This window comes from Poecile atricapillus, chromosome 12 (assembly GCF_030490865.1).
Source record: "Poecile atricapillus isolate bPoeAtr1 chromosome 12, bPoeAtr1.hap1, whole genome shotgun sequence".
Lineage (NCBI taxonomy): Eukaryota > Metazoa > Chordata > Aves > Passeriformes > Paridae > Poecile > Poecile atricapillus.
Genome location: NC_081260.1, coordinates 11,743,117 through 11,769,057, shown reverse-complemented (window position 1 = coordinate 11,769,057; position 25,941 = coordinate 11,743,117). Strand labels below are relative to the sequence as shown.

Sequence of the window (25,941 nt, the reverse complement as noted above, 5' to 3'; positions counted from 1 at the left end):
AGACAGTAAATAATTATTAATCTCCTCTTATTTATAGAGGAAAGACAGCTATTTCTTTAAAGATTAGCTTTCCAGTAGAAAACTAAAATAATCTCTGCAGAAGAAGTAGATGGATTAAACTTCATTTCTTTTGTAGCTTAGTGGCACATTCATACTTGCATAACTACTGGAAAATCAGGCACATTGGGTGATTTGACTCCAGGGGCTAAAGGGCATGTAAAACACAGACATATTCCTTTAATATCTAATAAAATACCGAAGAATGTCAATTGTTCAAAACTGCTAAGAGTTTAACAAGATTTCAATGAAGTATTCCAGCAGGTGACCTTACACAAAACCCCCTCCCCACATTATGTTGTGCAATCAAATGATTCCCAATCCTTCAAGGCTCTGGCACATTTCAGAGCCCAGCACGGCCTCCCTGCCCCAGGCTGCTGGTGGCCCCCACAAGATGAAGGTGCTCCCTGAGAATCTCCCAGCTTTATCTATTTGCCAAGTTAAATCAAGAGGGAAATCAATGAATTTCACTGCAAAAGAAGCTAAGATACCATCATATGAATATGGTTTAGTGGCAATAACCAAACCCATTAACACATCAGAAAAAAATGCACCATATGTAAATTCCCTGATGTTAAGGGACAACAAATGTCCCTTAAGATTCCAGTATATAAAGATGCAAGATTTGTATTTCCCTCTAGAGATATTCCAAAATCCTATTACTGAGCCACATCTCCATGGAGAGGAGGGGGTTTGTTTTATTATTTTTTTTTTAATCAAACCTCCTTTTAATCAGCCAGAACAAAATGTTTTTACACAAACAACAACAACAACAAAGAATTCAGTGCAAAACCAACAGGCTCCTGCTGGAACTGGGGAACTTGGAATAGAAAATGAAGATTAAATGAAAATGCAGGAAACAAAGATGTGTACTCTGAGTGTCTTTATTACACAGATGTGTACAAGGGACAGTGTGCTCCCAAAGGAAATCATTAGAAAGTTGACTTTTAGGGAGTTAGACCAGGAGACTGAATTCAGCCTTTTGGCTGATCCAAACTTCAATGACCGCGTTTTGCTATTAACTCAAGTAGGGTTTTAACTAAGGCTCCAGATCCATTTCATATCCTCTTTTAGGGGCAATTTCTGTTCAGCTACAGATATTTGAGCTCTGTGGAGGGGAACCTAAGTATGCAGATATGCACCTGTCTGCAGAATTCATCTGGCACTGGCTGCTTCCCAGATCCACTGCTGTCTTCCCTGTGCAAAGCCTTACAGACTCCTGAATCATTTCAGGTGTATGAGAGAAAGCAAATCTTAAAGCTTCACTAAGGTCACAAATTATTTATATGCTCACATTCAAGAATTCAAGCCCCATTTTTAAATACTTCATAGTATCCACAGTGCTTCTCTGACATTGTTTGGTACCTGGTTTAAGAACAAGGATGTCTTTGTACTCATCTCAAGTAGAAGCCTGTAGAACTTCACAAACACAAACAGCTTTACCACAATATCACCAGCCCTCCTAAAATGTTTCACACTGATCCTGCTTGCCATTAAACACCATTCCACCTCTGAATTCTAGCCAGCTTTGGTATAAAGGAGGAAGAGAGTCAAGCTCAAGAAAGAAAGTGCCACAGTTTCAGCGCTGAGTGAATAATCCCCACATGTAATACATCTCTTGTAATTTAAGCCCATAGCATCACAGTCCTTAATGGCAACTCCAATTCTGCCTCTTAAAATTAGAAATGTATTTTTAAGTCACTAAAAAAAAAACCTCTGGAACCTCAGTGCTGAGCAGCTCTTTCAGTATCACAATGCCCTACAGCTCTCCAAAGTTAGCAGAACTCTCCAACATTATTTTCTAACATGACAGAAAATAGGGGCTGCTAGCTGAGATTCAGGGATGTGCATTCACAGAACATATAACAGGAGTGAGAAAAGCATGCAAGAAATTTACTCAAAAGCCCTTTCTGGTACACATTCAGAACAACCTGAAAATGCAATGCTTTACACTACCTTTTAAAGGAATCAGCACTTCTTTTATGAGAACATTTGTCTTAAGGTGAACATCAGCTGACCAATACAGCACCAATGTAAACATATTTTACCCTACCAATCATAAATTAAGAACAGCATCAGTGCTTTATATTTAATACCCATTGTAACCAATTAGTACTGCCATCCCCTGATGTTATACAAGTTCATTCCCTTAAATTGCCGTGGCAGTGAATTCTATGGTTATAAATGAGAAGCTGCAAATTGATTTGCATGTAATAACTACCACTAAACCTTTCTTATCACTTTCAATTTATCCCATCTGCTACCAGAGTGGAAGTTTAGGATCTATTATTCCCAGAAGGGGACTTACCCAGCTGGACATCTATAACAGTTGGCTGGTTCTCCATGGGGAACAATGGCTTTGGAGGTTTGTCTGTGAGCAAAGCTAGAAAAGAAAATGAGAAAATGTAATGGAAAAATTGAGACCAATGACTGCAAAAGAAAAGCTTTGTCATGTAAGCATTCAAATGTTTGTATACTTGATGGCATGTAAACTTTTATTACATACTATAGCTGCTACACAGCTGGTATCTTACCACCTACCTTGTGGCCATGGTGATCCCCTGATTCAATAGAAATTACTTGTTGCACGAATTACATTTTTAGCACAAAGAGCAAAACAAACTCAATTTCTCACTTTTAACTTACATGTAATAAGTAGAACAAGCAGTTTAGATGTTCACGTTGCAAAGTTAACACAATGAATTTGAAGTGCCAGACAAATCTATCTCAGTGTGACCAGTCCCAACATGTCTTTATGCCAAAATAATACATAGGAAACTTGCACATAATTGTGCTTGAAGGACCCCAGCAGCTCCACAGTAGCTTGGACTCCCACCCCAGCTGGGGTACCCAGACCCTCTTCTCAAAGCCTTACTGGGGACTCTTCCTCCTGCTGTGTAAAAATATCCCCATGTGAGAGCAGGAAACAATACCCCAGACCTGTCCTGCCAGGGGACTGCTCCAGCAAGCACATAACACAGCTATTAAAAAGCATAGCTACAGGCACAGGCTTCACAGCCCTGTTAAAAACTTAGGGCCAGACTGTGCAAATAGGTTTTGTAAACTTGGCTTAGTTTGAAATAAATGACTGTGTATTCCTGAAAATGAGGAGAAGTGTTTTTAATTAAGTGCAGCATCTTGCACCACATGAAAATAAACATTTCAAAATTATCTTCAAACTTTTCCTGCTTAAACTCATCACCTGAAGTTATTTGACCCGAGTTTTTAAAATAAACAACAATTGCCAACCTACAAAACAATTTTACATCCACAATTGCCTCAGAGTTTCAATTTCTGGTATACTTAAACAGGTTTTGTCCTTAGCTTTTTCTTCAATTTTTCAGGCTTTTCTTGCTACCTTTATGCTTTTCTTATTTTTTTTATTTCCTGGTGCTAAATTGTGCTCTGCTCATTGTACAACATGGAGAAAAGTTGCTGGAGCAGCTTCACCATGATGTGCCAGTGTGCTCAGGCTTTCCTTTCTTAATATTCTTTTCATATCCCATTCCCACCTACACCCTTTGTAACCCAATCTGACGAGGGCTTCCTTCTGTTTCCCTCAGTTTTACTTGCAGCATTTTCAAATTTTCTAAATGTGCTCCTGCAAGTCACATTTTAAGTGGTTATGTTCTGCCATAACCTTCTTGGAGAGCGACCACCATAATAAACTGGCAGCCTGTCAAGAGCTCTTTCCATAGGAAGTGAAATGGCCCAAAGAGATTTTGAGACGAGAAGGCAATAACCTGCTGGCTCCTCAATGTCAGATATATTTACTGAAAACAAAGGCAATTCTTATTTTAGAGGTCAGACATCAGATCACTTATTTACCTTACAAAATTCACTTCTGGTCCTTCTTAAACGGAAAGGCAATACAAGATATTTTCAACTACAAGAGGCTCTAGGCTTATATGATCTCTTTACTTGACAGAAGTAAAAAAACAACCTTTATTCAAATTCCCATTCCTCTACAAGAAGTTTCCTTAATTCTAGGAACAGTTTACAGAAATGTGGGCACTGATTTCCAGCCTTGCTCAGGGAAAGAAGAACAAATAGTGCTGTTACTGTATCAACATGTATTTAACAAAGCTAACAGTATAAACTCTTACTTGACCTCCCACAAAGCTACATGAAATTAAACCAACTAAATGTACTGTAAATCCTCTTCCTATTATCAAAGGGGCAGTAATTCTGCTATGAAGCTGAATCTACCTCATGAACTGTCAGGGGAAGAGCTGGGATACAGCTGTCTATGTTTTTTTTTCCCTTTCCAAATGCCGTGGGATGTGGCATGTCCCAGGGCTGCTCTGAGCAGTAACAAATACAGGGTGAAGCCACTAGAACAAGGAACATCAGCTTCCCAAGGCAGCAATTCCTGCAGCCACCTTGACAGAGCCAGCTTTGGAAGGTACTGGCTCTGACAATGCAGCAGCCTAAGGGGTTGCTTTGCCTTTCCTCGTCATTCCAGGATTTCATCCTGTGACCAGGCTGGGACTGTCTTGGCTGGATTTGATTATGGAAGTGCTATCAGACAGATACAGCACAGAAATGAGACTGAGGGAAGGCTTCTGTACCTTGTCCCAGGAGATTCCCATGGCTGGAAGTCACAGGTGTTAGAAGACAAGCTGGAAAGACATTTCTTTACCCAGAGGCACCTGGCAATGCCTGTGCCTCCCAAAAGAGACTGGTGAACATGGCCAGAGGCTGTTTAGCAGCCAGATTGATCAGGAACTGTCTAAAGTGCTCTTTCCTCTTATGCTTATATTCACCCCATTCAAAAGTAACACAGCTTTAGAACAATAATCACATTCCCGCAATTTCAACAACACTTGTCACTCCATTTGTCCATAAGACTTTTGTACAAATCAGTACTCTGATGTCATCCTCTGCAGCTGCTCATACAGGTGCATTTTCTTTCCCAGCATATATGATGCTTTTATTCTCTCTTTGTCATAGTCACAAGGAGCATGCTGTCGAAAAGCAGAGGAGACCTGTAGAAGATTTGGTCTCTCCAGTTACACAGCAATCTTTGTCAGATAAAGCAGAGCATGGTGTGCTGCACAGGTCAACATTTAGCTACCCACAGGACCAGCTAAAGAAGAAAACTGCCTTAAAGGAGTGGCTCCTGCTTTTATGTGCCAGTGAAGCCTCAGAGCCTTGAGGCTCATTTTTTTTCCCCACCACAGCCCTACTGTTTCAAAAATCTGTCATTCCATATTCAGACACACTAATGAGTTCTCTTGAAAAAGTACAAAGCAGTTGAAAACAAACAGCCTTAGGATATCATTACTTAGGGAAAAGCAGTGATAACCAGCTAGAAAACCTATCAGGCTTCTCAGTAAGCCCCAACTCCTCCAGAGTTTATTATTTGACACAGCTCTATTTACCCACACTATTTCCTACCTTCCCTCGGCTGCAGCTTCACAGTACCCACCCCACTCCACTCCAGGCACACTTTTACAGCATCCACTGTGACAGAGAGCCCAAACTGTTGCTACAATGAACTCAAGTCTGTTAACTGCATATTATTCATTATATTCATTATATTCATTATATCATTCATTATATATATTCCTTCCCCTATTCCATGCAAAAGGACATGCCCCAAGCCAACAGGCATCACCTGTGCTCCCGGCTCTGAACTGTGTGAAGCCAGTCAGCACCAGGATCATGCACTGAAATCCAGCTGCTTATGATTTGAAGGGCCTCTCTTGTAGCTCAGCACAGTTGGAGTGTTTTCCAGACCAAATAATTCTTAGAAGGGAGTTAAATGAACTCCCATGTGGCTAGGAACTGGTCAAATGCTGGGGAACAACTTCCTTCTTTCTTCGTTGCGGTGGACAATGACTTCCCTCTTCTTGTGATAAGCACCCAAAGTACATTTGCTTTTCTATAATTTTGCCATTGATGTACCTCTTGGACATTTGCTCATGTAATTTGCAATGATGAAAGGAAAAATTATCTAAATATGAAACAGAATGCAGGGAATCTAACAAAATTGATTCAAAGCTTCTATGACACAATTGCTTGCCAACCTACTTCCTTCAATCAAAGGATCTGGCATTTTACCACCATTAATTAACACAGAGCCTCTAGTATCATTCATTCAAGAATCTGGCTAACCTTTTGACAGCAGAACAGATCTGTTTGAATAGCACCCTCTGGGGCAAATAACTGCATGCCAAAGCCTTAATCTGAAACTAGCTCATACCCAAAGTTAAGCTTTTGCTCACTCCCAGTTCTAATACATATGCTTCCAGACATGGCTTAGATCTACTTTGGCAAAGACAAATCTTGGCAGTGACACTGCAACTAGCACACCATAGATGATGATGGAACTAACTGCAGGCAAAACTCTCAATCAATATATTAACTAGAGGGCACACACTGCTAAGAGAAGCTCAGCATTGTACCTTTTGGAAAGATACATCCCTAACTCCCTCTGTCTCACCTGAAATCCCAGCTTGTGCCAAGCGATTTCTCAGTGGCTGGCAGTAAAATGCTTCAGGCCTGACCTGCTACTGCTTTATCTTCCATGTTGCAAAAGTGAGAGCTAATTGTGGAGATGTAAATGTAAATGTGACAGCTGTAGTTTGGCTGACAGGGAACGAGCTGTTCACTTGAAGAGTTAAAAGCTTGTTTAAAAAGCCAAGGGTTTTCATCTGGACTCTGTAGACCAAACCTCCAACACACTATCACCAGCAAGTCCTGCTCCCAGATCAGAATCACTGCTTTTCATTTTCTTGGCACAGCAGAAAATTACCACACAAGGTGAAAAGTAGTAGGAAACCACATGAAGCAACTCATTCATAAAAATGCAATTTTGTGAGGCTGTGTTTATACAGGGACCCTGTTTCCTGATTAGCTCTATTGTAGTGTGCTCCACCAGTCAGTCAAAACACACTTGTCCATCAGTTGCCTATTGTGTTATTTCCTTCCTCTCAGCTTAAGCTGACAAAATGATTGCACCTCCATTTGTCATTTGCTCTAACAGAAATAAAGCCACTGCAGTGAGATGTTGTCTAAGGATAAATATCTCAGTCTCTGAAAATAAACACTGAACACTTATTCTCAAAAAACTCCAACTTACTAAACTCAGAACTTGTGTGGAAGTCAGGAGTCATTAGCCAATGACAAAGAGTTTTTCTGTATTTATTACTATTCAAGCAGGAAATTCCTCTTTTGGGAAAATGCTGTGGAATGATCCAGCAGCTGGATGCTTCCCCCTCTGCCACTACCACCACAAACACCACTTTTTGGAAACCCTACCTAGGATCAAGAATGCCTTAATGCACTGTTAGGACTACCTCTGTGGGACAATTTTCTGCAAGAAGAAGTTTAGCATTTTTATATTAGCAGTAAATAATTGGAATTCATCACATGAATTCTTTTTATGACATAGAAAGGAGGACAACACAATCACAGCATTAAGGAAGATGCTGTGCCCATGCTGAAATGCAGCTCACAAGGGAAATGAATTTTGAGGCACTCAAATGATCTTGGTTTGTTACTGGTGGTTTTGATTTTAACCCACTAAGTCCTCAATGACTCAGAACAGACCTGTGTTTGTCAGGTCATGCTGCTGGCACCAAGAAGAAGCTGGCCCTGACTGCAGCTCCCTTGACTTTGAGAGCAGCCAAATCCTGACCAGCTGGTTGTGCCTGTCCTGTTCTTACCTGCTGCTCCAACAGTTTCTGCTGCAGGCATCACCTTGTAACCCATGGTGAATATTTAGAACTAATAAGAGTAGCTAATCATTCTATGGGCAAAATCACTTCTGGATAAAGAGTTTTGCTGCCAGTCCCCTCACCTAAGATGTCTCCATCTATTGCACATGGGATGCTGTCAGAGTGCACAGAGAGAGCCAAATGGCTTTGGAGAGAAGGCATTAGATGAACTCTTTTGAATTCATGAAAATGTTAAGAGAAGTAGAGATTAACTAGATTTTTGGTTTGGGATCCTCTGTTTTCCAGGTTTGTGCTGGATCTTCTTCCACCTTCTCACAAGGCAATTAAGTCATAAGAAAATAAAGTGGTGAGATCGGTGGAACTTATGCAATAGAGTAGGGCTCAGGACTCCGGTGAAGTGGAGTAGAAACAATAGCACAGATTGCACATTACTGAAGCACAGATGGCAAAATCCCACAAGGTGCCTATCACAAAGTAATTACAACAGGGCTGAACACTTAACACGACTGCAATGTACGTGTTAAATGCCTGTGGCATTGACTGTTATGCATCTCCTGATGTGAAACATTCAGTGGCACTGATGGTAGGGGTTACCATTGGTGCTGTCACTAGATTCATTGCAAGGTGGGTGCTGGAAAGTTGAAGAATTCTGTGTTAGCAGGGCTTTCACTGTATGAGGTTATCAAGCTTCCTTACTCCTACAGTTGCCAACACACCTCTCTTTTCACTGCATTTCTAAATTTCACAGATTGTGTTAGATTATGCAAAGTTCTTTCCCAACCAAAATGATTCCTGTGATCATTTTATTCCTTTCCTAAAAGTGGATCATGAAGCTTGCTTTTAAGACTCCAGCATGAGTTTCCTCTGAAGTAAAGAAAAAGTGTAATAAATTCTTACTAAATGTAAATTGCATTTTCCTTCAATGTAATTCGTGAAAATCTCAAATGGAGTGTGCTTTATTTAATGAACAGAGTGTATTTAGCACAAAGGACACATAATTTCATCTGCTCTCAAAATGTTTCTCTTGGACTCTGGGCAAAAATAAGATGCTTGAAATTACCCTCTATTTCAAGGAGATCTGCAAAGAACATTTTATGACATTTTATGGTTTGGCTTTTTAAATTCTTTTTTCTTTCTGTCTTATAAGAAAGTAAAGAAGTGGTGACGGATGAAGCCAGATCCCTTCATCCATCTTAAAGGAACAGCTGGAGCCTTTGCATGCAAATGAAAGCTATCATTCTTGTCAACCTGAAGTCAGGCTACCAAAAGCCTGCAGTCCACAAGCCATTAATATTCCATGATCAATTTGACCACTTGTGCACAGTGAGGTACTGCACCACAGCACAACTCCAGATACATGAATTATCATGGAGTGGATTTTATACACTGTTTTAACAAAACTCAAAGTAATCCATTATTCCCTAAGACTAAAAAACTTGTATTAGGTACAGATAGTATATCAATAGAGAATTATTGTGGATGATGAATATCAGATGAACAAAGTTTTAGGCACCTATGGTACCACATGTAGGCAAAACAATGGGTGCCTTTTTTGAGGAAAAGCCATGTCCAAGCTCAACAGCATCTTCCAGCCAGTGCTCACCACAGACCACTGAAGGAAGAGCCAGTGCCATTTTGCCACCTGTCTTACTTTGCTGTTCCAGGCAACCTCATGGCTCACCCTGAGACAGCCCAGATCAAATCCTCACTACAGACCAAACATCCTGAGGCAACTTCTCAAAGAAAAGAACAGAACTATTGAAGAATGACATTAAAACTGCATTTCACTTGAGTCTCAAAGGCAGTAGCAACCATTTAAAACTTGTACTTTGGACAATTTTAGATGTTGCACCGTGTAACACTTCAGCCTGCTTTGATGTTCAGCGAGGTCATTACGATTGCAAAGCGGCCATACCACAAACAATTTTTAGATGGAATTTCAACTGTAAATCTTTTAGATTAATTATATTCACAAGTAAGAAACACGAAACTTCAGTTAAGTTGTCATCTCTTGCCAATTGATTTTGCTCTGTTGGGGGCTAATGAGAAGGTTTCACCTGCCCTATCCAGTCTATTAATACTGATGCATTCATGCTTCCTTAGCCTGTTACAATGATGAAAAATGTTAGAGTCCTTGACAAGGAAAACCTTTTCAAAAAATGTTTATGCAATGTTTATGTAGGTTCTTTGTCTCTAATTTGCCTTCAAAAGCTGCAAAATATATTCTACCAGGTTTGTCTGTTACATTTTCATTTTTTCCACTGAAGAAGTTCTGAATTGTATACTTGCTAAGCATGTGGAGCATCATTAAGAAAAGAATTGGGGCGAATCATGTCATTATTGGTTGGATGAGCAGGAAAATGAATAAAAGCAGGCATAATATAGGCACATAAGGAACTCATAGATGCACTTGCTACTGTTTATCCTGCCTCATGACCAAAGATCAAGAAAATGTAAATTTTCTGATGAAAGACAATGCTTTAAGAAATGAAGGAGGTAGTTATCCCAGGAAATTTGTTTTCTTATTTGAGGCAAAGGATTTAAAAGAATTAACAAAGAAAGTAGCATCCATAAAAATCTCTGGCGGGACGACCCATTTTCAGAGTCAGCTCTGCTGCCTTTTACCACTTACATCAGAGTTTCTAGCAGCTGATGGGAAGCAGAATAACCCCTGGTGATCAGCCCGGGACCTGAACCTTTCAGTATCAGCTACTATCAAACAAAGGGAAGAGTCTCTGATCCAAGAATGCAATTTCTTTTTCATAAAAGTACATCAAAGATGTGCAAAGCACAGCATCAGGTTTGCAGAAGGCAAGTATTCAACAGAAAACGTGATGCTTTAAGACTACCACATTACTTGAAAATGTTTATTGGTCAGAGGGGATGCAAAGAATTGCAGGCAAACCTCCAAGAGGAATGTGACTAAAGGCTGTACAGTATCCACTCATGAAAAAGTCTAAGGATTTAAATTCCAGTTCCCATTGGGGCATCTCTGGGCAGCCCCACTGCCAAGCCCAGTGAGTGACACTCAGCACAGCTGAGAGGAACAAATGAACTTCCCAGAGAAACTGTTCAAAGATTCAAGGCAAAGCGAAAAGCAATGAAAACCAGTGAAGATATGGCCAAAAAAGGGTCTTTGGGACTTGTTTTGAATCAACCATTGTGAAGCAGGTTGTCAACACACCAGACATTTTTATCAGAGGAGTACAAAATAAACTTGTCAGCGAGTGAGTGATGGATTGCACCTATCCCACAGGTCAACTTGAGCACGTATATACTGCATGCAGCAGAAACTGCAGAAAGGCCTAGCTTCCAAATCCTCTGAAATGTGAGATTAAACAGTCCCACAGGCACTTCAAATGGCTGCAGATAAGGATTTAATACTTCAGTATATTTCCTCCATCCTTTATTAAAAGATGAAGATAATCTTTAAATCAAGAGAAAAATAGAAAAAAAAATAAATTAGAAGAGTCAAAAATCATCAAGCGGAAAAAGAGGAGAGGAGCCAACTCTATTTTTATTAACAAATCCTCTCAACCAAGGCTTATACACCCAAAGCTGCAGGAAGGGGAAGCTGCCCCCCAGGCTTAGTGAGAAAGGCAGTAGAAGCTCCCTGTGAGCAGGACATGGATACGACACATGGCAGCACTAGGAGTGTAATTTCTGAGAAACTCCTCATGAAATTGTGTCAGCTTCTTGTAACCAACCTGCTTGACTCTTCATTTTCCTGTTCAAAGTGTCTTCTGTTTGTCATGTGTTGAAGCAATTCAAGATTTTGCTTTGACATTTTCAACAAGAGAAAAAGATGATTCAATCTGCTCTGGGTAGTAACTGCCATTACATTTAAAATACATCATTCAATCAAAACTCAACATACTATTTTGACCAACATTTTTAATCTTCTGTATGATTATGTAGTGTTATTGCCCCAGCTCATGGAGCAATTTTAAAGCAATAAAGACATTTAAAGAAGACCCCTTCCAATTTTCCAATCAGGCCACCCTGAAACTTCTATTTCTTCCTGAAACAGCATTCTCACACAGCATTTGTCAGATATGTGCCTTTATGATAGGAGTTTTGAGAATTTTGGGTTTTGTTCCAATGTAAAATGAAAGAAAAATCCCCAAGAAAACAAAACACCACAAAATTCCTCCCAAATAAAAACTATAAATTTCTCACTATACCTCAGTCCCTAAGGATGGGAAGACTGGTGATGGAGAGGCTGGCTGAGCACAAATTCAGCAGTGGCAGGGCAGGAAACAGTAAAGGCTGCATTACTTATCATGTTCTTCATACAGTGAGTGTCATAATCTGCCCAGGCATATGTGATTGTTTTACCTACCACCTACCCCCATGTGAAATTCTTTTTCCAATTTGTTGTCTGCTTTAAAATGCATTATCCACCACATTCAGTTCTCTCTAATCAACACATACGTGTCCATCAAACCCTTCTGATGCACAACAGCTATCAAACACCTTTTTATTTATTACAGGGAAATAAACTGTCTTGTTCAACAAGTGCTTTACTTCAATGCTGAGGTCTGTTTTCTAGTGATGTAAGGCAAGAGCTTAAACTGAAAGACGTGAGATGCATAGCTAAAGAGGATGACAGTTTCTCAAGAGGTGAACAATATCTGGATTAATAATTACAGAACAAAGTATTTTAACAGGGCAGAATGGAGGTAATCTAAACACAGGATTAGAGATGGGAAATATTAGCACATTGTCCCATGGATTTCAATTAGTAAATAAAGGAATTCTTTGTGTCAGCACACTTTTCATACAGCCATTATATAAGGATCTATCAGTTATCTACAAACTATATGATACCAACGCTTTTTAGAGAATCAGTGGTTTAAATGCAGAAAGGATTGTTTAGTTGTTGCATTGGGGTATTTTTTTTAATCAGTAAAAGCACTGTGGCATTTTAAAAGGGCTGGATCACAAAAGCAAAAGCACAGTGCAGCAGTACTGTAAGAGCTTTTAGGGCAGAATGTCTGTCCTAATATCTTATTACTCTCAGATTGTGTCTAAAGACCACCTTTAGTACCAGGCTTTTGTTGATTGTTGCCCATCCCATGATGGGTCCCCATGCAGGCATTACTGATATCACAACCACAGGGAGCATTCAAGGATTGGGCTGAGCTTCAGCAAATACACCAGAGCAAGACAGAGACCTCTCCCAGCCCTTGGTATTATTCTGCAATGATGTGCTTCCTTACCAAGGTGCTGTAAAGGGATCTAATATACTGTACTGTGCCGTAAATTGGCAATTGTGGCTGAACACATTGTAGCACTATTTTTTAACTGCTGCAGAGCTGACATTTAGGGAATTCTGAGTTGTTGCTGGAATGCTGCTTTTCTCCTTCTACATACTCCCAAGTAGGTATACATCTTTCTACTGGCAAATAAGCACCTTTCTGTTCTCTTAGTCTCATCTGGAGCTGCGTAAAACAGTTAAAGTATCATTAACACCATATACTGATATTAAAAGAAGCAGAAAACTGCAACACGCTTTCATATCAAAGCAATGGAGCCTTAAGCTTTTGCATCTATGAAGGATGAGCAACATTATTTCAAATGACATCTTTTGTCAGAGTTGCTTGAGCTAAAGACAGAGTGAGTCCATTTGTATAAATTGTGGCTTTGCTGCTGAAAGATTACAAAAATATATGTTGCTATCCTTAACTCTCAACCCATTAATATAGCTAAAATATGCCATCTTTTCCCAGGAAGAACTAGCAAGTCCTTAAAACACTGTCATCAATCACGACTAATTCACTAAATACACAATCCCAACAGCAACAGAAGACAAACATACAGCACAGGGTGTCGTCTGTCACTACATCAACACCAAACACCTCTTTCTTTTCATTGTCTTTCAATGGAAACTGCAAGTCAAGATGTCCCAGGTCTATGATATAGGTGGTTCATAACTGAATTCCTGTTCCACTGGGATTGGTCCTTTGCTCGTTTTCCATTTGATAGATCCAAAGTTGATATTTTTATTTGAAAAAGAAAACTAACATTAATTTCACCCCTCAAGAAAATATTTGTCTGGATTCTATAGTTCAGTGTCATAGTTTAACCCCAGCCAACCCACTCACACCCACACAACCACTTGCTTACTCCTCCCATGATGGGACTGGGGGAAAGATCAGAAGAGTAAAAGTAAGAAAACTCATGACTGAGATAAAGATAATTTCATACATTAGGCAAAAGCCATGCTCGCGAGAAAATCAAAACAAGGAATTCATTCCATGGGCAGGCAGGTGTTCAAACCTGATTCACTGATTTATTAGAATTACACAGATTTTATACTGGCAGGATGTCCAAAATCATTACAAGGTGTAGGCCAGGAGCCCATGTACTGCTCAAGAAGCTCTTGCCCATGGGCACTGTCTGGTTTGACTCAGATCATTGCCTTACCAGTTGTATTCTCATCCTGTTAGGTCGTGGTCTGGAGCAATAAGCATTTCACTATGCAAGACTGAAGGTCACACTAACGAAAAGGAACGCTAATGGGGTGAAAATGAGTATCATGAGGACAATAAATCATACTTGGAATCCTATTTAATTGATCATTTTGTAGCTGACCTTGCTTCCATAGAAGTCAATGGCAAAGCTTCCATTTCTATGGATATGAACAGGATTGGGTCCTTTAAAGTACAGTGTCTTTTATGAATGTTGAAGATAGCATATTTTACACTAGAATTTTCTTTATTACTTCTCAATACAAAACTTCACCAAGAAAACCAAATTGCCATATAAAAGCATCCCATAATACAGTACATTAATTTAACACATGATAAATTTTCCTGCTAGTAGTATTAAGTGTTGTCACTTTCAATACACAGATATTTAACAGTATTTCCTCCCACCATCTTCCTCCCCAATATTTTCCTCCCAGATTTTACAAACAGGCCTATTCCAAAACACCATCTCTCCACCTTTGGCAGTCTGATATTTCCTTTTGTAATATGTGAAATACCTCTGAAGCAACGGGACCTCTACCTGAGAGGCAATTTCCCAGCAGCACAACACCCACAGCTCTGTGAGGATTAGCAAGAGGATTTATGCTGACTTGGAATGGAAATGAACCAGCAAGGATTATTCTGCAGCCGTATTTTTTAGGGTAAAGAACCTGACATAACCTAGTCTGATGTGAGCCATGAGAGAAGCAGCAGCTCAGGGTCAGGAGTCTCTGTGCTCACCTTGACACTGTGGCTGAGGCAGATGCTCTTCTCTGAGACTGAGCTGAGCTGAGCTGGCCAGGGCAGGCAAACTGGCCTGGAAGAGCTTTGGCTGCACCTGAGGAAACTTGCTTATTCTCTTTTCTTTCATTATCATCTTAACTCAAGAGATGTCACTTTTGTACACTGATTGCTGTCAGTCACAACAAACAGGCTCTGATGAAGAGTTTTCTAGAAGCACAGGTTTCTCCCTGGTGCTCACCTCTGCTCTGTCAACATATTTGAAAAATCTGGATCAGAACAAGTAACACCCACCAGGGAATGCTCAAAATCTGCAGATTTGCACTATGGTGAGAGGAAACAGCACCACAGAGTGTGCTCCCTCCACCCCTCTAATGGCACAAGCCCTGTTCCTCCTCCCTTCCATTTCCCTGTGCCTCTCAGGACAACGATTTACTGATATCACAGACTGAAATGTCTGCTTTGGGAAACAAACCGGGGATCCTAGTTGGGAAGAGGAGAGGCACAGTACCAGTACAAGCCACAGGCACATGAATATGGGGATGGAGCAGTCCCTGGAGGGAATTTGTACAGGGAACAGAGACAGGAGATGTGGGCTGTGACAAGGCACCCTGACAGGAACCAGCTCTCTGCCCCAAGTGAAGCAGCGCTTCACTCAGACCCCACATAAAGGCCTGGTCTCATCTTAACTGATGTGTTTTGGACTGCTGAAAGGGGAAGAATGGTCTTGAAAAGCAATCAAAGTGCCTCAGACAGGGGAACTTTCCAATCTGAGTCCCTCTAGTGAAGTAAATTCCATCTCGAGATACTTTCTTTGAGAGATAACGCTGCAGTCTCATGTGGGCACAGTCAGGGCAAGCAGAAACTGGGCTCATTATCGTCATGCTGCTGTTTAGCTTGATCCTTTCTGGGTTTTGTCTCCTGACTTTCTGTGGTCCAAGTGCTGGCACAGCAAGCAGCCTGTCACTGAGGAGAGAAATTTGGCACCTGAGTTCCAAGTTCCTAAATTTTGGGGCAATACTTTGGCAGAAAGGTATCTGATTCTTCGTGTTCTTTTTTTTGCTGGTACTCTTGGTAAGCATATTTTTTAATTCATAACTTTTACTATAATTTTTGGATATATTACATCTTTTCCAAAATGTCACACATCTCAGGAAATAACTCATCCATTTTCACTTATACATATTGTTTATTCTTTTTAAAATAAGACAGTGAGAATACGCAGAAACTAGGAGACTCCAATTACATTTTCACACAGTTTGAACACTGAGAAGTTCTCAAATATTCAAGATAGGAGTCCTATTAATTTTTTCAGACAAATGGTTTATGAAGGAAAAGAAATGTGTTATTGGTTGCCTGAAACTGTTTGCATATTAATATCAAATTCAGTTTTAGATAACAAAATAAAACCAAAAGAACAAACAAACACCTTCCCCCCATCCCAAAAATAAAACCCAACAAAAAGGAAGAGTAATAGCTCCACAAGTAGAAACCCTTTGGTCTGACATTTTTGCTATACAAAACATGCTTACGTATTTTTCTTCTGAAAATTAAGACAATGTCTTTGAAGGTTATTTAACTTCTTCCAAGCTAAAACAAATGTGCTGTGGAGGTTTCATTAAAAAAAGCAAAAACCAAAATATTATTTTTTTTCTTCAAAATAATATTTTTAACTACTATACTGAGAAAATTGCCATACAGCATTGAGCAATGTCTTGTCTTCCCTTTCCAAGGCTCTTAAAACCCTGTACAGCTGACTTTCTTCATAATCTCCCAAATACATCCTTTTATACCTTGCCATTAATTTGATTAATCTGCATATAGGATTTCAGGATATTGAATTTCCCCTGGTTTTGCATTATTTCATATGATGCTTTCATTATTTCATTAAGCAACTGAATTGACTGCAATGACTCTTAGATTTTCAAGTTTCAGATTCAGGCACATAAAACTTCCTAATTTAAACTTATTTAAAGTTCTGAAAGCTTCTTTCACAGCAGCAGCAGCTAGAGCCTTAGATATTGCCTTTTTCTTTTTTAATAAACCAGTTCAGTCATCCACGTGTACAAGTGTCACTAAAGGACATGAAACGATTCACACAACCACTCTCAGTGTCAGAACAGAAACCTGTGACTTTATTCTCTGACTCCAGTATTTAGAGATTCTAGACAATGACCAGGGATTGGATCATTAAGTTACCACCTTCCCAAGCACACTGGGCATGTGAAATGTCCATCAAAAGACGTGTCTCAGAAAGAATGTGATAAACAACTTATGTTTACAGGACTTTCATGGGAAAGTAACTAAAACTATGAAAACATTATCAGAAGGTTTAATTTTCAGGGTGACATACAAGCTGTTTTATACCAATATTTAAGGTAAAGGGGTGACCTTCTACTCTACTGTGTTAAAGCTATGGCCAGGAAAGCAGAGTAAGGACAACTACAGTAGTGTTTTGAAAATTAAATTAAGAGAAGCACTTCCTGTTTCTGCTCCGTTCTGAACACCATGCACAAGGTTGCTCCACGCTGGTACCTGGCCAAAGGAAATTAGAGCTACAAATCAGGTTTTGTCTCTGTCCTAACCCTATCCAAACCCTAAGCTTACTCTTTGGCTGGGCCTTAGCTCTAAGACCAGCAGCCATTGCATATGTTTGATGTTTAGCACAAGCATCAATCAGCTCTCTGTTCTGAAAAGACCTTGCTGGGCTGGACATGCACTCTGTTAATCCAGTGCTCAGTTAGTCTGAGACTGCAGTTAGACTCAGACTCTACACACTGCTCACTTAGCAGGATCCTGCCCAAGGCTGAGCCCACCCCTCCAAGTCTCTACAGCATTTTTAATTAAGTGCTACTACACAACTGAAAATTAGCACACTTTCTAGCTATTCAAAAGCCAGTGAAATCAACACATCACTAACTGCTGGGGAAGACTTGCTAAAAGGTTTCCCCAGTGCCAATTATTGCTGCCTCAATGATCACTGATTCTTCGAAAAAATCATTACATATACACAAAGCCAACAGTCTGCGAGCAGAGCAGTCACAGCAGCAGCTGGCAAACACCAGCTACTTTGCACTTGCATACTCACAACATTCCTCCTGCATACATGATCCACAATTACATTGTGCTACATGCCTCTAATTTTGCTTCCTGAATGCAGACAAATCAAAGGAGTATAATTTAAGACACAATTGACAGCATTGCTGTCAAAATTTTGACCTCAAGGATGATGAACATGGGTGGAATTGAGTGGTTTAAATGGTACTTCTGAGCTATTTCAAATGAAAATGTCAGTTTTATATGTGAGGATATGGGGGTCCTGCCTGGTTACAATCTTTGAACAGAACATATTTAAACTCCAATAACCTGTAAATGCTTCTTAAAATGAATGATTTTGAAAACTGGACAAAATGCACACAAATTAGGTAAAGATATCACCATTTTTAAAATTCCTTTCATTAATATTAAATATGAAAGAAATTAAAATTATAATAATAGTGATTATTGTCATAATTATTATTATTAAACTCAAACCATTTAACTCTGTGGCAAGAGTGATCTCAAGACTTAATGCATGGTCTTTGTGGTTTTAGTCTCATGATTCTTCACTTAAAAGGATGGAAAAGCAATTTGGAAAATCTGCACTTTGTCTCTCCAAACAAAATAATTTATCCAAACCAGAAAATACATTAAATTAACATCTACTTTCTCCTCTGGCAGAGTGGATAATCTCAGGTACAGTCACCCAGCCCCACAGAAATCTTTCATATTAATGTAATGCAAGATCACCAGCCCACACCACCTCAGTGGGAACAGGAAGAGTGGAGTGCCTGACAATGTATGTTTATCCTCTTATAACTAAATTTAATTTGCTGATCCAAGGTTCATCTTTTTGGTTGGAAATCCTCCTGTATTCGAATTTCTGATTCTTCAGGACAGCAGCTTTGTAAATGCTGCTCTCAATAAAAGAATGTAAATAACTCTTGGCAGAGCTGAGTCACACAAGCCCCAATGACCTGCTGTTCTGACACTTACACTGAGCTGCCCCTGTACAGCAGATGGAGGTTTCTGTCTTTTAACACAGCCTCATTAGATACCTGTGTGTGAGATCCAGCATTCTCCCCAAACACTCCATTATTCCACCAATTTACAATAAAAATGGAGCTTTCTATCAGCAGCACAGAAAAAGGCCAAGCCTGCCCTGCTGTCCCCATGTAAACTCACACTGCAGGTGCCACTCCTTGCCCGAGCTCGGGCTGATGCTGCTCCTCCCTCTCCAGCCAGGAGAGGCCAGGGGACAGAGACAGCGCCATCCCCAGCACATGGACATCGTGTCCTGTGTGCACCTGTCTGGCTTCTCTTGGGACCTCATTGCTTCTGTTTTCTCTTTTTGACTGACAGCCAGAGAGCCCCTCCATGTGAAAGCACCACACACACCGCCAGAAAAGCGCCTTCCCAGCACTCACACCAGTACAGAGATTACATGTTTTCAATATTTAGCCCTTTCAACTGGCTGTTATCAACAGCCTCATCCTGCCAACAACTGCCCTGGCTATGCACCAAGGAACTACTGTGGCTCCACTGGCAGAGCACCACTGGTGGTCCCACCCCTGCAGCCCTGAAGATGCTCCAGGATTTTGGGGTACACTTCATAGGTGTGCCTGGCTTTCCCTACTCCTGGGCACATCACTTTGTGTCTGCTGCTGTTAAAACATCTTCTGGTTTAATACATCCAGCTTGACAACTGATCTGGATAATGCTCTGAATTTTTAATAAAGCAAGGCCTGTTTTGATCAATAGGTGTTTCCTTAGAAAACAACATCATAAATTAAACAAATTTAATTTTTAATAATAGAATTAACATCTAATGGAAATCCTAGCACGGCAGGAACAACGCTATTATTATAACCTTTACCTTTATAATCTTTATTGTCTTGGGAACTTTTAATAAATAATTCTTGCTTGCACAATAAATCTGTTGCTTGCCCTTTGATTTTCACATGGCTTAACCTCCACTATTTTGGGAGGGTGTTAGAAAGACCCTGCAGAATCTCTGGAAAGCTGACACTACATTCAATATTATTTACTTAGGCATACAGTGTCCTGACCCATTTTCAGATTCCCCCTAAGGAAAGGGCTCCCCATAAAGTGTCACACAATGGGGACATTTGTAAGGAAAGACTGTGGCAACAGAACCATATTTAGAAAATCATCTTCACTTAAAAGAACAATATTTCAGCTAAAGGACATTACCTGGCATTGAAACAAATGGTTATAATTGACCATGAATTCATTTAAGCAATGAAGAAGTATTTTAATGACCAGTAAAGAGAACATTCAGAATAGGCTTAGAAAGCATGAGCAAAACCCCCTCAATTGCATTTAAAACAGGACTGACTAGCTTGTAAAGTTGAGTATTTGATATTGTTATAAAGAGAATGACTGTAACAGATGACCTGGGATGTCCCTGCCAAATGCCATTCTTATTTATATCAATAAAAGAAAGAGTCTTGCAGCAGGAAAAGAAAAAATTTGCAAATAATGGAAAACATTTCATACCTTTACCACGTTGCCATTTGAAAGCAGACAAAATGTCTTGCAAAGTGCTAGAATCTCCTTTTCCATTAAAATGCTAATAGGAAGGTTAACTTCAGTTTAAACCATTGTAAAAAATAGCAACATAAGCAAAAGAGTTTAGCTTGAGGTTATACTTTGAGAAAAAAGCCCCACAAGTTTAAGCTAAATGGGATTTCCACTGAGAAAGAAAATTCACACAAACAGAAGGGGGAAAAAAAAAAACTCCCACAGCAAAGTGGGAAACAGTTCCTAACACCTGCATTTGTTTATGTGAGACAGTCATGGACTGATGTTTTGCTTTAAGAAAAACAAATTCTATGGCAAAAACTAATGTCTCCTGAGTGGAAGTGCATCACATGGGAGCCTTGCCTTTTGGATATTGTAAAATTAGATAAAATTTGCCACTCCCCTCTCACCATGCTGTAAAGTCAGCACTGCACAGTTCCTGTGCTGATTTACACAGTCCCTGCAGAGGAGTCCTTAACATCCAAACAGGACTCACAGCACAATGCTTGGAGGAAGCTTTTGTGCACATCCTGAGGTGTCTCAGGGATAAGGTTCAAACTCCATAGTTACATATGTGTAATACATAATTACATGATGTGGGTGATACATGCAAATCTGGCTCCACTCTTTCATCTGAGAATTGGGGCTTTTCTTTTGTGCTTGATTATGCTGATGTTTGCTCACTGCCATGTGGGGAACATGAAGCAAGTAAACGCTTCGACTTAGCCAAAATTCAGTTGTGACTCTCAAATGGCTTCATCCTTCCCTGCTGCAGAGACAGACTTGGAAGATCCTTTCATACAGACAGCTTCATCTATACTGAGCACGTGTCCCTTCTTGCCCTTTTGACAAAGGACAGTATGAGCAGATAATGAGCGTTAGGCCATGGAGTACGGAATTCATAATTACACAGTGCACACAAGCAATATTCCAAATTTAATAGGAGCTTCAGAATTGAATGCCATCAAGGGACAGAAGGTAAAAGTGAAAGGAGAGAATATCATGGCCCCAACAAATTTCCACTGTGCAGCTCTGAATTGCATCCATACTGGTCAGCAGACAGGGTTCCAATTCCAATTTATGAGCAATTGCATCAAGGCCTTGGGAAAACTTGTTTGTGAAGTGGTCCAGCCAACCTCCAACATTCTTAGATTTACACAAAATCTAAAACCTGTTTCTAATACAGCCCAAGTTCATTTGCACTGAGGTCTGCTTTAGAAGCTAACTTTTATTCTGAGAGGAATTATAACAAAATGAGAGGAAAAAGGATTTCTCCTGAGGACTGCACTTGGTATTTTCAATATTTTCCATGAATGGAGGTATCTGCATTCACTGATGTTAATCCTAGTCTGAGAAATACAAACGGTAGAAGTTTTCTCAAACTGGAGGATAAAATGCAGTGATCTTCACTGGAGCTGTATAAGCCTGAACCAAGTTTCTGTGTCGAGGATCTGTCACAAAAGTGGCTGAAATAATCATGACACACACAAATCAGAGAAAACAACTGCATCCAGCTGTGTGGAAATGCTTTCTATAGCATGAGGAGTGTCCTTGTAAATATGAATACATCTCCTTGAGTTCAAAGCAGTGCACATGCAGTAGAGAGGAAAATCAGCATTGTTCATATTGTCCATACAAAGGCTACAAAAGTGAAAAGGCATGCCCTGTTTCTTCTCATTTCTGTTCAACTTCTATGTGAAAGGCTGTCTGTTTAACTTGGCTTCTCACAGTTCCCCCCTGCCATCCTGAGAAGGCACAAACACAAGCGTGAGGAGGGAGGCATTCTCTGAAGCCACTTAAATGACAAAGTTCAGTGCAGCACAAGGGCTCATGGCCCTGCACAGCAATGGGGAATGAAGCCACAAAAGGCAGAGTAAAGCTAACCCATGGAAACAGATTTTGAGAAGTAGAGCTCACCTTGCTGAACTGAGGAAACTCATGTTGTTCAAATGTATGTATTTTAACTCAAAGCATAAGATAAAAATGAATTCCCTCATTGGCTTTGTTTTAGAATGATGGAATAGGTGGAAGACTGGAGAAATGTAATAATCAGGAACAACTCTCCTATTAGCTGTGAGAGTGTGAAACTTTATGCCAATTTATAAAGTGACCTCTTCAATGGTTTGTGTGAATGCCATACTGCAAAACAGTGCAAGACAAAAAACATTCAGAAGGCATCATTCTCCTCCCTCCAACCAGCTCTCACAGACACAGGACAAAACTCAGAACGAAAACCACAATTTCAGAGTTGTCTTCTGTAAATGCTGCCTTTCGTAGTGAAACTGCAAACAAATAAATAAATCCCATTTAAAATACTTTTGACTTAAATTCTAAGAGACTATCCCACATCTACTGTTAAACAATGACTTCCAAAAGATGATTGATTTGCTATCCAGCCAAACCTGGACTCACAATCTGTTTGGTTTTGTTTTGAAGGTTCACACAGAGCCTGTCTATTTCCATAGACTTTTTAATATATCATGATTTTCTGCAAGAGAACTGCAGCTGTAAATTTCATAAAGTAGTTTCACAGAGTCTGGAATCAAGGCATTAATGTAACAGACAATGTTTTTGATTTCCTGCAATACTTTGGGTGCCGGGTCTTTCATACATTTTAAAGTCCAATCTCTCAAAATGTCGTTTCCTTGCCTGAGGACACCGTGGAGAATGGCATTATTGATTCTCAAACAAACTCTGCATTTGGATATTATTCCCATTAGTAAGATTCTTACAATAAAAAGTACATTAATCTGCAACTTTTTGAAAGGAGCCCACTGTAAACAATGAACAGGACATTTCACATTTCTGAGAACAAGGTACATTGAAATCAAGAGTGCAGCTGTTGCTCACACTCAGAATGCCAGATAAGCAGCCCACTCAGTAGAGCTGGCATTAGGGAGGATTAAGGGAGACTGATGTGATCACAGATTGCACACTCACATGCACTGACACACCGTCAAATCTTACATGTACTAAAATATACTGTGGAGTTCTCCTCCTGCTTCAGGGACCTGTAGTGCTTGAAAGGGTCTCAGGAGTAGAACTAATGACAGACAGAAAAATAAAAGCAACTAGACAGATTATCATTGCTACATTTTACTGAGGCCTGACAAAAAATGGCAAGGTACTTACAGAGACCATTTCTACCACTCCCCCACCCCAAGGGAGGATCAGCTCCTCTTTCAACAATCCTCTATGACCACTGCTTTCCTGACAAGTGTTAATCAAACCTGTTCTTCAGTGTTAGAGGAAGATATTCAAGGTGACATGGAGTCACTGTCTGAAACAGGCTCCTTGGTACTTCATATGTTTCATACAAAGCTGAATTATTCTCAAACTGAGCTCAGGATTTTAGCCCAAACTAAAGTACTCCAAGTAAGCTGAAGGAAGGAAAACACACTCAGAATCAGATAGTGCACTTGCTATTAATCAAAACCAGGAGCTCAGCAGGTCAGCACCAATTTTCCCATAACAAGAACAAAGTCAGAATGGACATGAATGAATGGACAAGCCTTCTTCCCTTATCTTCTGACTTTACCCCTCACAACACGGCTCAGTGTGTGTTTTGCCTTATTTACAATCAAACACACTGTTGTCTCATTTTCAACTCGGCATCCACTGTAACCCCCAGGCCCTTTCCAGCAGCCCTGAATGCAGGAGTAAATTGCAATCTCAGAGATTGTTCACACAAGGCTAAGCACTTTCAGCTCCCACTGGCACAAAACTACCTACGTTTTTAGCGAGATGAGGGTATCAGATTCCTGTAAGTTTGGGTTCACTGCATGTCAAGTGTTCCCTGCTTTCCCTCAGGCACCTCACTGAAACATCTCAACACTTTGAAATTTGTTTTCCTCTTCACATGTCACTAAAGAAGAACTGAGAATGGCAGGTTCCCAATTAAGTACCTTTCTTCTTTAAAATTCTTGAAAAAAGGCTTTAACGCTATTTTTCCAACCATTTAGCCATGATGGGAAATAGCTGAAACTTTTCTAATTATTGAACTTCTAATAGGCTACCTAAAGGATGGAACTTGTAGCTACCTTATATTCAGTGATTAACTACAATAGCTGGGTCAAATTACAACAGCAAGAAAAAGTTGGCTCGAGGCTTTCAAATCTCTGTCCTGTGATATTATGCCCAAGGCATACTTTTCAGGTCTTATTGAAAGAAATTCCCTGAAGTGTTTCTTTGAGAAACATCCTTATCTTATTCATGACAGTCTTCAGTTCAGGATTCATCATTTTTTAAACAACAGGTGCTACTGGATTCTCTTATAATATTCTTTTTATCATTATTTCACAAGACTGTGACTTTATCCTGCATTGTGCTTTGTTTAGTTTTGCTGTAAAAACATTCTTAACTCATTAGATAGCCAATCATTAAAATGAGGTATTTTCCTTTGACAGGATTCATCCCATGATGACACTTTTGTGTCAAATCTTAGGTTAAAATGTACATTTTAGGCACATAATTCCACGTTCAGAACAGAAAAGAGACTGAGAAGGGATACTGTAGGCCAGCTCTATGAACACTTTGCTTGTTCACCTACAAATTAGCAGTCATTCCTGGGTTAATAGGACCTTTTGGTGACATTTTGTGCTCCACTCATGCAGCAAGAGCCAGCTTTTTTCTTTTTTTTTTTTTTAATTCTGTGCTGCAGCAGCAACTCAACTCACTAGAGCACACACAGTTGGACTACTCAGCTCTGGAAACAGTCAGAATGACCACAGCAGGTTGTATCTTCATTCAGTTAGGGACTTCCAACTTGTAGCACAGAAATCATCTCTGAGAAATTGCCACAAATTGTCCCATTAATAGAATTCAGTGCCATGAGATTCCTGACTTATTTTTCACTGTGGACAGGAGTCAGCTGGAGCTAAGCAGCTTATCTCACTAGACTGTAATGTGAGCTACAGTGATTTTCTCCACTATGGTCTGGGATAATGAAATAAACACAACTGTTTGGTTGAAAATGGGAAGAGTACAGACATCTGCAGACACACAAGCATTTGTGAGCAAGGTATCTTGCCACTCTCATTTATCACTTTTTCACAAATGGGAATAAACACATTGTTCTGACTACTGAGGACAAAACTCATCATTCACAAACATTCAGTGTATGTCTTAAGAAATATTTCATTGTCAAAATATCTTACGCATCATTTAAATCTGCATCACTCTACATGCAGCTTCTCAAACACTAAAAATAGTTTTGATATGTACTGTTATCCTTTAGCAATTCAAATACTGAAACTATTTGAGACTTTGGTACATATCCTTGAGAAATAAGGCAGCATTATTTTGCAGATATTTTCCAACCACTAGACAGTAAAATGGAATGTCCAGAGGTTAGCCTGTTTATAAGCATTTGATGCCTTATATTATTATTTTTAAAATTTGTT

General features: G+C 39.8%; 1 protein-coding gene across 1 annotated transcript in view; it reads right to left on the bottom strand.

Annotated features, from left to right (window-relative positions):
• The window catches only part of IL1RAPL2 (interleukin 1 receptor accessory protein like 2), a 361,380-nt gene that overhangs the window by 97,929 nt on the left and 237,510 nt on the right, over nucleotides 1-25,941 (bottom strand). Inside the window, exon 7 of the mRNA XM_058847888.1 lies at nucleotides 2,366-2,440. Within this exon, the coding sequence (XP_058703871.1) occupies nucleotides 2,366-2,440 (75 nt within the window). The remainder of the gene's footprint in view (nucleotides 1-2,365; nucleotides 2,441-25,941) is intronic.